At 37.3% G+C, this 16410-nt stretch overlaps 6 protein-coding genes across 6 annotated transcripts; 4 read left to right on the top strand and 2 right to left on the bottom strand.

Annotated features, from left to right (window-relative positions):
- Positions 1-317: 317 nt before the first annotated feature.
- Positions 318-3015, top strand: SPOG_00919 (boi family protein; the record flags this gene model as incomplete). The annotated part of the gene is made up of 2 exons (XM_013169190.1): positions 318-449; positions 640-3015. The coding sequence occupies 2 exons, from the start codon at positions 318-320 to the stop codon at positions 3013-3015; spliced, it is 2508 nt and encodes an 835-aa protein (XP_013024644.1).
- Positions 3016-3903: 888 nt separating this feature from the next.
- SPOG_00920 (ran GTPase Spi1) lies at positions 3904-5323 on the top strand. Its single transcript, XM_013169191.1, has 3 exons — positions 3904-4069; positions 4286-4472; positions 4661-5323. Exons 1-3 carry the CDS (start codon positions 3947-3949, stop codon positions 4996-4998), a joined length of 648 nt encoding a protein of 215 aa, XP_013024645.1. The 5' UTR covers positions 3904-3946; the 3' UTR covers positions 4999-5323.
- Positions 5324-7189: 1866 nt separating this feature from the next.
- On the top strand, positions 7190-8417 carry SPOG_00921 (U2 snRNP-associated protein Uap2; the record flags this gene model as incomplete). Its single annotated transcript, XM_013169192.1, has 3 exons — positions 7190-7297; positions 7361-7938; positions 7982-8417. 3 exons carry the CDS (start codon positions 7190-7192, stop codon positions 8415-8417), a joined length of 1122 nt encoding a protein of 373 aa, XP_013024646.1.
- Positions 8418-8629: 212 nt separating this feature from the next.
- SPOG_00922 (1,3-beta-glucan synthase regulatory factor Chf3/Chr4) lies at positions 8630-11331 on the top strand. The gene has a single exon (XM_013169193.1). It carries the CDS (start codon positions 9022-9024, stop codon positions 10945-10947), a length of 1926 nt encoding a protein of 641 aa, XP_013024647.1. The 5' UTR covers positions 8630-9021; the 3' UTR covers positions 10948-11331.
- SPOG_00923 (ribosome biogenesis protein Nop16) lies at positions 11248-12294 on the bottom strand. Its single transcript, XM_013169194.1, has 2 exons — positions 12049-12294; positions 11248-11869 (listed from the first exon to the last, which is right to left on the bottom strand). The coding sequence occupies exons 1-2, from the start codon at positions 12192-12194 to the stop codon at positions 11392-11394; spliced, it is 624 nt and encodes a 207-aa protein (XP_013024648.1). The 5' UTR covers positions 12195-12294; the 3' UTR covers positions 11248-11391.
- Positions 12295-13965: 1671 nt separating this feature from the next.
- Positions 13966-16389, bottom strand: SPOG_00924 (heterotrimeric G protein beta subunit Gnr1). The gene is made up of 2 exons (XM_013169195.1): positions 15408-16389; positions 13966-15350 (listed from the first exon to the last, which is right to left on the bottom strand). Exon 2 carries the CDS (start codon positions 15288-15290, stop codon positions 14082-14084), a length of 1209 nt encoding a protein of 402 aa, XP_013024649.1. The 5' UTR covers positions 15291-15350; positions 15408-16389; the 3' UTR covers positions 13966-14081.
- Between the last annotated feature and the right edge of the window lie 21 nt (positions 16390-16410).

Below are 16410 nucleotides of genomic sequence, written 5' to 3' on the forward strand. Positions count from 1 at the left end.
AACCTTTTACAATGACAGCTAATCAAAAAATATTATACGAGTCGAAATTTGAAATTATTTTTGCAGAATGATTGTTTACTAAACAAAGAATATTGCACATAACGATGTAGAACATTTAGATGGTAATTTACTTACTGAGTTGCTCTTACACCCTCTAATGCTTATATAAGCATAGCTTCAGTCGCCTCCCTTATGCCTAATAACAACGTTGTCGTCTCTGTAAAAGCCAAAACCAGCCATCTGGTTGAGAACGAAACGCCATTCAGAATACTCCTCAAACAACTACTGACTTCTATCCTTCTTGTTTCACCGCAAACATGGCGTCTCAACGGTTTGTGGTTGCTTTGCATTCGTTCCCTGGGAAAAGCAGTGACGAACTGCCATTGATTGAAGGGAATAAGTACCTGCTCGTGAAAATGGACGAGGAATTTGGTGATGGATGGTGGGAGGTAAGTAGAATGGTTTTCGCTTCTATTATATTTCGCACTTCATAAGTGTCTTATTAAGCAGAAGATTGTCAATCCTACTGCGTCTTGATTTCGCTAGTGAAGTGTTTGTTCTAGGAGTGACGAGTCATCTGTTGATATTTGATGTCTATCTGGTACATTCTGAGCTGTGTATTAACTATTTTGAATATAGGCAGAAGATCAAAAAGGAAACCGAGGTATTTTTCCCGCCTCACATGTCGAATTAGTGACTGACGAGGTTACTGATCACGATAATGCTCGTAATGACAAGGCAGATGTGTCTATCTCTACTACGGAACTTACTGATTCTTCTAGCTCCCACTCAAATTTAACAGACTTGGAAGAACCTATCACCAAGTTAGAATCTCATATTAACCAGCCTCGCCCTGATCACAACGGAGCAACAAAACCAGGAAGCGTTTCGTCTAGCCTTCATAATGATCGTCCATTTCCTCTCCCCTTAGATAGAAGAGAGTCATCCAATTCGCAAAAAGATTATTTCAACAGTCATTTAATTTCTTCACATTCTAGCTCACATTCTAAGCAGAATACTAATCGGTCTCCCTCTAATTCGCCTGACATAGCCAACGCATCTCCCAATAACGATCCTATGCGCAAAACTATTGATGACATTGAAAGCGCATTACAAAACTTATCGACTGCTGAAGTTGACCATAGTGATACTTCCCCCCTTCCTATTTTAAATTATGGATCAACGTCCTCTCTTGGTCTTTCTGAAAAGATTCAAAATCTTCCTAATTGGTCTACAGGAGAGGTTATAGACTGGCTAAAAAATGCGGGTCTTGGTTCTGTAGCTCCTAATTTTTTGGAGAATGAAATCACTGGTGAGATTTTACTTAATACGGATTCTAGTGTTTTAAAGGAACTAAATATCGCTTCTTATGGAAAACGATACGAAGTTTTACGTAAAATTCAACAGCTTAAAGACACCTACCAACAAACTCTCTCTGAAAATTACCCAGATTTTCCTGATAGCTATTCTGCATCCCCTAGTCCTGACATTATGTCTCCAGGTGTTAATCAACCCACAGCAGACTTTGGCGACCCAACTTTTGTTCCATCCTCTTCTAATTTTGATTCGAACAATGAATCCAGCGCTAGTTCAAATCGAATGAGTGTGCTTCCTACTTTGTCTCATATGTTAGTTTCTCCTGATCTTGAAGATAATCCAGTTGCTAAACATGGGCAATACATCCCTCCATTGTCGACAAGCCGTACTCGAGGAGAAAATAGAATCCCTCCTCTTGTGAAACCACGTAGCGCATCTCGCTTGTCTTCTTCTGCCCCTTCAAATTCGGCTTCACCTGTCACTAAGCGACCTTCACCTTCAAACTCCTCTCATTCAACTCAAGGTTCTTCTCGTTTAGCACAGATGCAAGGCATGGCACCAGCAAATGCTGAACATGCTACTGGTTATAATAACTCTTCTTCTTTAAATCCATCAACTAATCCCACGTTGTATACTCCCCAACCTTCAACCACGTATACCCAGTCTTCTAACGTTATACAACCAAAGGGCAAGACGAAGCCATCTGGTCTGACAAGGTTACAAACAGATACATTAGAAGCATCCTCTTCATCGGTGCCAACCCAAACTCCCTCACCGTCTACTAAATCTGGAGGACCTACCATAATAAGCCCTCTAACTTCAGTTGCTTCCCCAAGGCCTTTACCAACCTCTACACCGCAAAATTCGCCTTCTCTTAGCAACGCAAAGAGTCCTTCAAGTACGAAAAAGCCGCTTGTACAAAAAATGTTATCTGCTACTAGCGGCAAGTCGTCATTCGAAAACAGCCAAAAGACACCTAACTTGAAAATATCCACCCCCACATCATTACCTTCTTCAGTTTCGGACGCACGTGGTAGTACTACGCCTTTGGGGAAGGAACCGATTGGAAAACGAAAATCGAAACGTGATATCTTTGGAAGACAGAAAATATTACCTACTGGTATCAGCGAAGGGCTCACAGATATTCCAGTCAATGAAGCAATCAAGACTGCAGAGTGCCACGGTTGGATGCGTAAACGAAGTGATCGTTACGGTGTATGGAAGGCAAGGTATTTTGTTTTGAAGGGTACTAGACTTTCCTATTATCACTCTTTGAATGATACTTCTGAAAAAGGATTGATTGACATAACTTCGCATCGTGTTTGCAAGGTTGAAGATATGGTTTTAAGTGGTGGTAAAACCGCTATTAAATTAGCACCACCGGCACCCGGTGCAGCTAAGGCTGCTGTGATGTTCACTCCTCCAAAGGTACATTATTTTATTTGTGATAATAAGGACGATATAAATCGATGGTCGTCTGCATTCTTGAAGGCTACGGTCGAACGCGATATGTCAGTCCCTGTATTAACGACATCCAGAATGCAAACTATTTCTCTGAATAAAGCTAAGGAACTTCGTACCCGACCTCCATCACTATTGGTAGATGAACAAGCAGTGCCGGACCTGACCTCCTCTATAGGTTTGAGGAAAAATGCTAAGCAAAAGGGTAAAGAGCCAATAAGACAGATTGCGAAGTAAAAGTAATGAATGATTTGTATAGATTTACTAGTTGTACCAAATGTGCAATCAGTTGAAGTTTGGCTCGAGTTCAATAAACCAAATGAGGAATATGGATGGGTTCAATATGCTGCTATTTATAAGAGTTGATAAATCTTTTGTTTTTCCTTACTGTTTTAAAAATTTTTTATTTCTTCTTGGATCATAGCAACCTCATATTTAATTCCGCTTCTTACTATCTCCCTTGACTTCTCAAGTTCCGTTTGAATCCTCATTATGCTGCGGATCCAAGTTTATTTTCAAAAAAGTTTAATTGGCACAAGAGCCATTTCTTTCATTATATAGCCAACAATTACAATATATTGTGTGGTGGTATGTCGGTTCTTTCTTTTTTATAAAAGTAAGAGCTTCTTTCTCATTTGTGGGTTTGACTGGAGACTTCTTGTTTATATGTTTTATTGCTATATTTATAGTGTTTTAATTAATAGTCAAGTTGATTTTGTCAACCCACGGTTCATGGTGTTTCAAAATGACTTTACCTTTACTATGTATGTCACCTTGTAAAATCAAGTATGTTTTAGCCGTTCCTTAAGACGTCGAAATTTCATGTTATGAAGATGAATGAAGCTCCTTTAACATTGTGTGGTTATTTACAGATTCTCCGTAAGCCTTTTCACTTTTCTTATCCTTTTTTTTATATAGTAAATAAGCCAGTTCTACTCTTTTAACCGCCTTGCACTGCTGTATTTTATTTACTGCACTTCACTCTCTCACCTAATCATCCGAAAAGGTGTTTTATCCTTCCTATTCCGTCAGATTCTAAAGAAACCATATCGCTAGGGTTAGGGTTTATTTTATGCAGGACTCGCTTTTCATATAAAAATTACGCTACACTAAATTTTCCCCTTAACCAAACTCAGGTAGTTTCGGTGCGGTAAGAAAAGAAGGAAACATGGCTCAACAAAACATTCCTACCTTCAAGCTTGTTCTCGTAGGAGACGGTGGTACTGGTAAGACCACTTTCGTCAAACGCCATTTGACTGGTGAGTTTGAAAAGAAGTACATTGCTACTTTGGTATGTAGATTTGCATAAATAGCAGGATTGTAGAATTGTGTGCTTTAAAAACGCGTCTAGAGAAGATAATCAGACGCTTTGTAGCCTTTCTTGTGTGTTTCGGCTTTTTGGCCGAAAATTGGACAGTTTATGGGTTAAAGCCTTTTTAACTGTTCAGAATACGCATCTATAATGCTTTTATGGTGATTAGGATTTATGATATGCTAACATGAATAGGGTGTCGAAGTTCACCCCTTACACTTCCACACCAACTTTGGTGAACTTTGCTTCAACGTTTGGGACACTGCCGGTCAAGAGAAGCTCGGTGGTCTTCGTGACGGTTATTATATTCAGGGTCAATGCGGTATTATTATGTTCGATGTTACTTCTCGTATTACTTACAAGAACGTTCCTCACTGGTGGCGTATGTTTGGTTTAGGAATGAGAAGGAACGAAAGGATTGAGTGTTCAACAGAAAATGACATTTGCTTGGATTCAATAGCGGTTGGTTGTGTTTCCAAGTATGATTGACGAAAATTGAGGACACTTAATTCCTTCTTTTCCATTATCTCATCCTAAGAAAAAGAAGACTCTTACTAACGTCTACAATAGGTGATCTTGTCCGTGTTTGTGAAAACATTCCCATCGTCCTCTGCGGTAACAAGGTCGATGTTAAGGAGCGTAAGGTAAAGGCTAAGGCTATTACCTTCCACCGCAAGAAGAACCTCCAATACTACGACATCTCCGCCAAGTCTAACTACAACTTCGAGAAGCCTTTCTTATGGCTCGCTCGTAAGTTGGTTGGTAACCCCAACTTGGAATTTGTTGCTTCTCCTGCTCTTGCACCTCCTGAGGTTCAAGTCGACCAACAATTGTTGGCTCAATACCAACAAGAAATGAACGAGGCTGCTGCTATGCCTCTTCCTGATGAAGATGATGCTGATTTGTAGATTGGCTCATTATCTTGGTCTCCTATTATTTGAAAGCGGGTCGCATTTCCGTCTACGTGTTTTCAAGGGAGCTGTGGTTACGGTTGAAAATACCCCTTTTTTTTCAATACGAAAAAAGAATTAATTTCAGACTACTTTTTACTCGATTAAAATATTATGGGGTTTGTTAAATTTAGATGTTGGTCTTTTTACTCTTAATGTTTTCTTCTAGAGAATGTAGCTTTCGCAGTATGTCTATGTAGGTGCCAGTTGCAAATGGTTGTTATGGGTAGTAATTCGTTGTTCAGTTCATATGACTGAACTGTAATGGTTTATGGTGAGTTGCTAATCGTAGCCAGAGTTTTCTTTGAGTGTTTGGGTGAAAACTCTTACGAAATGTTTAGATAGTGTATACAGTCATTAAACTGTTGTAGTATGCCGCTATAATACTTAGAAAAATAAAAAACTGTGAACAGGTTGAATGGTATAAATACACCGCTAATGATATCGAGGCTGTAGTCCCTTTTTGTTTCAAAACCAGATGCTTTACATAATTATCAACAAATAAAAACATTAAGAGAATAACGAAATTAATTTCAACTTGGAGTTTTCTAACAGTAAGAATGCGAAGGTTTTCAACGAAATGTCTCTTATCAAGTAAATTTGATATAGGATGCTTTTCCAAAAACGATTAGCTGAAATCGCTAAATTCGTGAGAATGACTTTTCTTTATTGGTGAACTTTTTTGTGCGTGTAAACCGTTCAAATCATGAGCAGCCAGTGTTAGTCTATACAAAGATTTTGAGTCAAACAATAAAGTGGAAGGCTCAGTAAACAACAATCAGTACGTTGTATATTTCATAAATGGAACCGATTTTTCTTCTGGTGGGTTATATTGGATCCTCGATACAGTAAGGCCGAATCCATAAGAACGCTTAAAAATTTTGCACCGTATGTGCTATAAAAGTTCAAGTGTTTTTACCCCAAAGGTCAATGAAATTAATGAGAGTAGAAGTTACAATTGCTCCTTCTAAGAGTTATCATTCCGTTATGAAATGCGAAACAAACAAAGTATGTCATGATATACTTTGTTGCTTTCGCTGCTTCGAGTTCATTGGAAATTGACTCTTGATTATTTCGGTCGCTGTTTTGAATATGCTTTAAATATAGATTATTGGAATGGCTTGTTCAAGAACAAAGATGCATTAATTCTCATTCAGGCCAAGGATTTCGCAGGACGAGTCTTGATGAACGATTAATTTCAGAAGAAGCACCGAATCTCAGCGGATTCGGATAATCTGGAAAATGAGTAGCAAAAATCATTGTAGGTTTCTTTTGAATGCTGTTTACAAATCCTTCAATATGAGTTTTTTCTTGGAATAAATGTAAAGAAATATGGATTACGTCCTTCTCATATACTCATTTAGAATTTGTTCCTCGTTGCTGCTTGAAGAAAAACTTATAATAAGAAAATAATCTGAGCAAACAAATCCTTCCCAATAAAGGTAAAAGGCAAGGCCAGCGTATCTGAGCATCATGAAACGACTCCATAAGCTGCTAGAGCTGCATTACGATACTCGTCATTGACATTATCGTTCAGTCCAACCGTTCTTTCATGCACTTATTTTTAGCTGACCTTACTTTAGTTTCGCCAAAGTGTCAATTGATATCCAATTCACGGTCAGTCTTTCGCTTTGATGGCCTTCATCGTTAGGTAAAGGGCATGAAGCGTTCTTATTTCTTTCCATTCAAGGTTACAAATTTTCACTTTTTAAACCTTCAGATGTGTATCACAAGAAGTTAAACTTCCTTTTTATTCTTTTTTTTTTGTTCTCATAATTCGTGTTTGTTGAACACACTTTGTCTCTGAGACGGATGTATGCACTTGATGAAGGATTCATTTCACAAACGCAAAGTCATGGAATATTGGTTTTCAACTCATAAATCACTAATAATACTGCGCTTTCTTGTTTTGTCAATACTTATTCCTTCCTTTTATGAAGAGAGCGCTAGGAGTTCAATCCGAGCTTCTTCAGTTTCTCAGGAACGATTAAACAAGTTTTTTAAAAACGATACTTTTTCTTTTTTTAGAAGAAAAAAACTTTTAGCTGAGTCTTAGATGGAATCTTTCCAGCGAGTTCATTTTTGCCGACTCTGAGAAATCGGTTTCCAACTACCACATCGTTTTATTGACATCCAGAAGAAGAAAAGAATGTCTTCGCAGCCAGTTTGGGACGCTCAGTTACGAAGATGGAGATGTTTAGGACCTCAGGAGCAGGAATTAGTATATATTGATGAAGAAAAATCGTGGAAGGAATACGTATGAAACAAGAGTTTGTTATTACAAAGACATCAAGCAAGACAGATCCCCTAACGACTCAAGGATTTTGAGAATAAGAAATTTTTAGGTAGCTTTCCTGTTGAATCTAACACAGATGAGGATTCTGCTCAGAGGAGTGTAGAAGAGAAGTCAGAATCGATAACTGAAAAGAAGAGAGAACATTCAGAAAATTCGTCCTCAGAAGAGCAGCAACCCAATGCTTCAGTGAAAAGGACAAGAAAAGAAGAAACTTCTTCAAGCAAGAATGAAATTCCTGCACCAATAAATAAGGCTATTTATGTTTCAGGTCTTCCCAAAGACGTGACTATATCAGAAGTGAACGAAGTATTTTCTAAATGTGGGATCATCGCCGAAAACGTTGACACAGGTACGCCTAGGATTAAGTTATATACAAATGATGATGGAACTTTAAAGGGAGACGCCTTGATCGTTTTCTTCCGTAGTGAAAGTATCGAACTGGCAGAACAGCTGTTTGATGATACAGAATTTCGATTTGGTACAGGAGTAAAAATGAAAGTTCAAGAAGCAAGCATCGATTACAAGAAAGAGAAGTCAATAAATCGAGATGTTAGTGATTCAGTCAAGAAGAAGGTCCAAAGAAAGCGACAGCAACAATTACAGTAAGCTTTTCTTTTCAATAGCTGCTTACTAATTCATGATTAGGAAAATCTCGTCCTGGGGAGAGGTTGAAGAAGAAATTGATGAAAAAAGGAGGAAGCGTTTTGGAAAAATTTTGGTTTTGAAGCACATTTTTACATTGGACGAACTGGATGCTCAACCTGAGCTATTACTTGATCTCAAGGAAGACATTACAGCTGAGGCCGAAAAATGTGGACGCGTTACCAATGTCGTACTGTATGACCAAGAACCTGAGGGTGTTGTCACAATCCGATTCTCAACAAACGAGGAGGCAGAAGAATGTATGCGGTTAATGCAAGGCAGATATTTTGATGGACGAATCGTAGAAGCATCTATATATGATGGGAAAACGCGATACCGAAAGTCGGGCAAGCAGAGTTTTGAGGATGACGAAGAAGAAGAACACAGATTAGAGAGGTTTGCAAGCTGGCTAGAAAATGGTGAGAAAAATGATCAGTGATATGAATGCCCGTCAATTGAACTTCTTCCACATGAAAGTATTATTAGCATGAGCAATAACCTCTATAGTTTTCTTTTAAATACTTCACGTAAGCAGTAAATTTTAAAGGATGAACATATGAATATTAAATTCAATTTCTAAGTCGCTGACAACTGAACTACTTTCTTCCTCCTATTTTACCATACATCACAGTCAACGACATCAAATCATCCTTTTAATTGAATTTATTCTTAATTGAACTCAGTAATATTTGCCTGATCTATTTATCTTTGATAAATACCAATCAAGAATTAGGTAACATCTCTTGTCACTCATTAACTTGGCTGGTCATCCTATCCCTTGGATTTCTACTTGCAAAGTTCAAACCAGCACCAGTACGGATGATACATTGTTTAACGTTTACTTAAAAGAGTTGTTTAAACGCTTTTGAAAGGAGGCGGACGCTAAGCAATATAATTCTCAAGAAGAAGTTGTCCTTTACCAAATTTTAGACAGGAGCTTTCTATAGCTCCTTGCATATGACTTTTAAATTCTCTCTTTTTACGTGTTTTTTTCGCTCTTTCTACCAGCTCTCCTTTATTTATAATTAATTTAATCTTATAGAATGTATTCTGACAGTGCTGAATACGCAAGAAATCCCATGGTCGTATCAGAAATATCAAGCCCATTACGTTCTGCTAGTGCAAGTACTGGTAATTTGCACCAAATACGCTCCCGTAATCGCTCAACTTTGAGTACTTCAATGCAATCAGATCCTCATTTAGCTTCTAAGATTGGTGCTTACTATCTTTCCAATGTTCAGTCTAACATTCCTTTTGAGACGGATAAAATAACACCAGCTTATGGTATTGGTGATATGATTGCTCCTGAAATGAACGATTCTCGGAGTCCAAATGTGTCTAGTGCTAGTAGTAAAAAGATCGGTCTCTATTCACGCCCAAATGTTTCTTCTTCAAGCATGTTATTGACGATTAAACGAGCTACGTCTGAAGATTATCCATCGGATAAGCAACAAAGAGACGGACCTATAAATAGAGAATTTCTGCCTAAGAAGTCGATATCTACCACCTTTACTCCTACACCGTCTCGTATGTCTCACGAAGTATCACGCACTGCTTATCCAACACAATCAACTGATTCTTTACACCGAAGCACTACACCAAGACATTCATCACCTTTACAGAAGCAGGTCACAATCGATTTGCCTTTTACTTTGCCCATCTCGGAAGAGGAGCAACTAGACTGGATTCGCGAAAATGAAAATTTAGCCCATTCTATGAACCCTGACGATTGCTTAGAATGGTCAGAATACGTCCTTCGTTTTACTTTGGTTTATCTTCCGTATTTGCAAAATTATGATAGCGGAAACTATGACGAAATTGACTATTTAGAGAATGTATGTGAAACTGCCCTTGATAAAATTCGGGAATATTCAAGAGCTGAAAATGCTCGTGCTCTTTATCATGACGGTTATACTTATGAATCCGGTGCCTTTGATGTTGAAGTTGACCTTCAACAAGCTTGGGAACTGTATTCTGCTTCTGCCAAACTCGGTTATACTCGAAGTCTTTATAGACTTGGTGTAATTCTAGAGGACCAAGGAAGCCTGCAAGAGTCCATCGAATACTTTGAACAAGGTGCTAGCTTTAAAGACAGTGCTTGTTGTTGGAGATTAGCTTTATTGATTCTTGAAGGAATGCTTGATAATATTGGAACATATGCTCAACAACGCTCTCGCGCTATTGAACTTTTAGAACTGAGTGCTAACAATGCTGATGCTGATGTCCCTTCTGGATTGTATAGCTATGCCCTTTTGAATTTACATGAGCACCCTGGATTGGTCGATTTAGATGCGGAGGGCTTAGCTATTCCCATAAATGAGCGACGTGCGTTAGAATGCTTTGCACGAGCTGCATTCCTGGGACAATCTTCTGCTTTGTTACGTATGGGTGCAGTCTATGAATTCGGAAAGTGCGGCTGTTTTATAAGTCCAAAGTATTCTGTGCTCTATTACTCTGCTGCCTCTAAACAAGGTGAAACTGAGGCAGATTTTGCGCTTGCTAAGTGGTACCTGAATGGTGCTACTGATGTTCCAGTTGATGAAGATCAAGCCTTTGTACATGCTGAGCGAGCAGCAATGGCAGGAAATGCCAACGCCCAGTTTTTATTGGGATACATCTTTGAAAGTAAAAACAATTCAGAACAGGCTCTTTACTGGTACACGGAAGCCTCTAATAATGGACACGTGGAAGCTGCTGAGGGTTTGGAGAGTTTGAAGGAATTGTTGAAAAATGGTGAAAGTCTTCCTCCTACTAGTACGTCAAATGACTCACATGGTGCTGCAAACTATAGCAGTGCACCTTCAACACCCTATATTACTTCTCAATCGCAGGACGATACCTCAAATGCAGCCATTACGAAGTCTGTCCCTGAGACTACGCCGGCAAAGCCTGTGGTGCAGAAGGTACCAGTTACAAAGAAGACAACGAAAGGTAAATTTCGTAAACATTTGAATTGTGTGATAGCTTAGACTTAAGAGGATGAATTGGCATTTAGCTTAAGATATTTACTGGAGCACTGTTTACATTGCATTAAGTGGCAGATTACCTACTTTACAATTTATTAGCATTATGATTTATATGCATACACACTTTATTATTGTTGTCATTATGGCTTTTGGCTGACTATTTATTAAAGATGCTCAGAAATTTGATTCTTTCATTTCATAAATTATGGGTGATTTGACAAATTTATGGCATTTTTAATTTCCGCAATATTGTCAAAGCGTACACTCGTTTTCAAGAATTTACTTTCCGTTATACATATATTTGGGTAGCACAAATAGAGGATCTATTATTACATGAGTATATGAGAAATAGAATGTTATTTTAATATTTTCATCCAAAATCCTAACTAACCCAAACTTTGTATTAAATCCATTTTTAGAAACGATACTATAAAAATTTGTTATTTCTTATGTTTGCATGCGACTGTACATTTGCTTAAGTTTAGCAGAGCTTAAAAGTTTCGGATTCAATTTCACGTCTTTTGCCATGCTTTCAAAATCTTCAGTACCATACTTGTTAAGTAGTTTAGACACATAAGAAAGCTCAAAGGCGCTTAAGGGAAGTTTTTTGCGAGGTTTATCTTTCCGAGAGGCTTCTTCTTCTAATTTCTTTGTGACTTCAGTCTTAGCAGGGACAGATTGTACTTTTTCATCCAAAATATCATCAAAAGTACGTTCTTTTCCATGGATAATCTCGATGATGTTCCCTTCGTCGTCCCTTCGAACAATAGCCTGGCCGGGACCCAAGCTTCTTCGAACTTCTTCTAATTCCTCTGCAGTAGGTTCAGCGTTTTTCTCGTTCTTTTGAAGTTTGGGCTCTGGGTTGATTTTTTCTTTACCGCCAGTAACATAATTGGGAGTGACCACAAGACCCATTCGCTCATAACTAAACCAAGTAGTTAGCATATGAATTCATTAAAAACCAGGAAAGCGTCTAAGGTGCATTCATAAACTCCAAAAAGAGATTTCATAAACAAACTGGCCGTAACGAAGACGGCTCAAATGCTCTTTTTTTGTCTAGATTGCTTGCTTTCTTCGTCCTTTTTCAACAATTAAGATACTTACTTTTGAGTCAATGTAGCATGCATATCCCAATTTTCACGAACAATAGCATTACCATAAATTTTTGCTTTGGCTTTCTTATTGTGATTCCTTCTCGTCAATCGAGGTTGTCCGGAACGCTGTTTTTTTCTTTGCCTTGGAGTAACCATTTTTTATGTTTGAAAGACGGATCGATAAGAAAAACGTTTGGCAATTCAATCGCCAAAGTTTCAACTTTTCTTATGTGGTCACCTATTTGGTTCTGGGTTCGTTTCAACACTGTCAAAAGAAATGCGTTTTAATCAACGTTCTAGGGGCAAATTCTCACCAAATCAATATCATATATTGATTTTTTAATGAATATAAAGAAACAGCTTAATAGAGAACTTCCCTTTATAAAATCTGAAAGAAATAAATTTTTGATGGTTTCGCGTTAACTTTCGTTCTACTGCATCATACATACATAGTGGAATCAAAATTTTTCGTGTTTGTATTCGCTGCAGATCATTATTAAAATAAGAAGCTAATTCAAAAAGTTGTTAAACTTCAGAAAGTATGCTACCTTAACGTTGTTACTTTGAAGTGTGGAAAATTGTTTATTTACTTGATGGATACATGAAGGTTAAAAAATCCTTTTTATGTTTAGTTTTTATGAAGTAAAGAGAGTGGAAATTTGAGTAAAGCAGAGTTGGAATTTTTAAAAAAAAAAAAAAAAATTACCTTAGCTCCTTGTGTAATACTTATATTTCTTTGTCTTTTAGGGACCGAGTAATACAGCTAGCTGAAAAGATAGAAACCCATGTTTCTGACAGATTTACTACATGTAGTATATACTTCTTTCGACACAATTACCTAGTTGCATCATCCGAGAATTCTACTTCTTGGAGCGTATTCTTTACCATCCGTATCTGATTTAATGTCCATTCTATAGATCCTCTGTCCAGTGTGTACTTTTGATTGTAAACGAAATAAGACTTTCATAAAAAACTTTAATACTGAAGTTAACCGAGGGTAAAAGCGCTGTTCAATACGCTTCTGACTTTTGGTGTATTCTACTTCGTCGGTAGGCTTAAGAACGTACTTATCCTTGATCCATGAAATGTCTCATATTTCTTTCAAATTTTAACTTTTTGATAAAAAAATATTTCATTTGACCTTCTGGATAATATCATTGATTTCATACTTTCATCCAAATTGTAAGCATACTCTACTACTCTGCTTATATCTCAGGTACCAACACTGTGTAGTATGCTTTCGACCGTTACTCCATAAGTGACAGTTTCAGGTAGTATTGAAATTTCAAAACGCTTTCTGATCAATTATCAAGCCTTTTATGACGCTTTCAAGGACTACAAAAGTCAAATTTTTTATCCTATACTCTTTTTTATATGCAAATCATCAATCCAACGAAACCAAGAATGCATATACATGAATATTGATTAACAACTTCATGTTGAAAGATTAAAATTCTTGGATTATTTCATCAATGACTCCATGAAACTAGTTTTTGAGTTGTTGTTATTTGGTTTTAAAGCTTAGATCCAGCTGACGTGTAACGTCAACAATGAAATAGGAAATTTCTTTATTTTTTCAAATGAATTCAGTATTCATCAAAAAGTTGTTTAAAAGTAAGAAGGTCATCGAAAAAAGAATACATTTGATTGTGTTTCAAGCGTTCATGTAATGCATGCATGGTACTCGTATATAGAAGAGGTATCAATAACAGTATTACCGTGGCTAACTCTTTATTCAAAGTAGTTAATATTACTACAATCCAAGGTTGAATGCTTCGATAAGAGTTCGACTCGTAATTATCATGATAAATTGAAGTTCAGTTGTAACTATAGGTTCCTATGTGCATGGACAAATAATAAGCGAAGCAAGATTTATACGTATATACATAAACTGGTTAGCTTGGTCACAAGACCTTTATTAACCTTGGGAATCAATGATGAGTCTTAAAATTACATTGTGCTTTAAAACTTTATTCAACCCTCCATATTTATTTAAATTGAATTAAAATAAAAGAAATCGATGTTATACAAAATGGTCCCCGTTTAAGCTAAACCATTCTCCATTCCCAAAAGTTGAAGGGAAGAGAATGGAGTTTCCCAGTACTCTATCGAAGAAAATCCGTCCTCATCATCCATAATATCACATCTTCGTCCATAACACAAGGCGAACAAAGAGGAATCAAAAGGGTGCTTTTCAACAGCTGCTACTGTTATGTTTCTTTGATTTGTTACGTTTTCCTTTTCAACAAGTTGTGAACCTTTCCAGATTGAAACACAGCCATCTGTTCCTCCACTTACAAGTCCTTCGTGCCCCAAAGTATCAAAAACAATTCTTTGATTCGTATCGCCATTATGACCTTTTATCTCGTATAGCATATCCTGAGCATATCGAATATCCCAAACTTCAATTTGAGTGCTTCTACGACTTCCTACATACAGCCCGTACCCGTCTGAAGACCATCTCATATGCGTAACCCCGGTACCGTTCGCCAACGAAAACTTAAGCTGACATGGCCTGCTCCTATGAATGTCATAAATCCCAACTGTATTATTGAAGGTTCCCAAAGCCATCGTTCGAGGATCTTGAGGATTAAGACATATGCTAGATTGAACTCCGTCGAGTGTGGGTTCCCACATAGGGATCTCATGTCCACTTGTTGGTGTTGTAGAAACAGGAGACTTTTGGCCTAGATGAACATTGAATAAATAAAAGTTATTTGTTCCGCCAGCTATTAAATACTCACCATCTGGGCTGAAGTCCATGCAGTGAGAACCAATGAATCGTTCACAGTGGTCAACAACGTAAAACGACGAAACTCTTTGCTGTTTTGAAAGACTATAAATTTGAATAGGATAATCTCTCGTGGAGAATGCAATCAAATCAGAATCCAGCTTCTGATTATTTCGAGAGGGATGCCATGTAAAACTGTAAATACACTCTGAAGGGGTAATGGCATTTTTTCCACTGTTATCAAACGTCAATGATGGCTCATTCGTATCAGTCTTTGTTGTTGAAATTGGCCAATGCGTCAATTTTTGATTCTCTGTCAACACTACTATGCTTCCACCACTTGGCGACCATTTCAACGCTTGAAAAAAATTCAAACCTTTCGTAGACTGAAGGTTTTGACGCTCGTATTGTATATCGACACAATCATATCGCTTCCAAGGAGGCTGTAAATTTTGAGCTAAGCTATTTTTGAGTCCATCTTGGTCCAATGTAGTATGCAAAGGAAAGTATGTGCCTGACATTAATTCGACCGATACAGCAAAAATAAATATCTTTGCATGAATCCCAATATTCACTAATCACTATTACTCATTTAGTTGTTTTCGACAAAAAAGGAATTCTTTTAAAATTTTTTATACCAGCAGTATAGATATAGGAACTTAGATTTAAAATTCAAGAGAAGGGAAGGTAAGCTACTGGAGATGGCCATGTTCAACACATATGAAAGCAATACTGGGAACGGTTTCGAGTTTAATATTCTATATCTTTTCAAGGAAATCTGTAAATGGTATATTCTAGTTCTTTTTCATCTATAACGGATAGTTGGATGCCTGGATGATTCTGATTGACATTTGAGTTGTGCTCTAAAAGCTTGCTGCAGCAGTCTCGACAATTACTAAAGCAGAGGAGTAGAAAAGGTATATTGGTCAGGATGAAAAATCGCTGGCTGGCTAATAGTATGTATGAGTCGTCCATTGGAGGGTGTTTCAATACGAGGTTTCTGTTTATACTGATAGTCAACACTTTGACATTGGGATCTTTTCCTCGTCATCCTTCATTTTCTTTTTAATCTTTCATAACTGTTTGGTATTATGAACGTCTCAAACTATTTATCCGTTTAAAATGAGGAATAATTTCCAATGAAAAGGGCCACTATAATAAAGAATGGTTTCCACCGTTGGAACAATATAGAGATCATAATGGATGAGAGAATTCACAAAAGCAGTCTTGGATGATTAAGGGTTCAGAATCCTCACAGTTCGTAAAAGATGGGCTGGGTTCCCTTAGCTGAAACCTATAGAAGCCGGAAGCTTAGTTACTTCAAATTAGGTTGATTCCTAGATAAGTAACTTGCTAAACATACCATTAACTCAAGGAAGAAGATCCAAAGGGAGCTTTTCAACATGAAGGCATTTATCCATAGTCGAACCTATGGGTTTCCAGTTTCATAGATCATATTACAAGTCCAGTTGGATATAAATTCTCGAAGTCAATAGTTCTCTAAAAAAATTACTTTCAATTAATCTTATAAATTACAATTACTACAACTTTTACATAACTCGTGCTCTTGAAGTCAATGTGTTCCTTGACTTATCGAAGTGAAAAGATCGTCAAATATCATTTCATCCAGCTGCGTTTTTA

Source organism: Schizosaccharomyces cryophilus (assembly GCF_000004155.1).
Source record: "Schizosaccharomyces cryophilus OY26 unplaced genomic scaffold supercont4.6, whole genome shotgun sequence".
Taxonomy (NCBI): domain Eukaryota; kingdom Fungi; phylum Ascomycota; class Schizosaccharomycetes; order Schizosaccharomycetales; family Schizosaccharomycetaceae; genus Schizosaccharomyces; species Schizosaccharomyces cryophilus.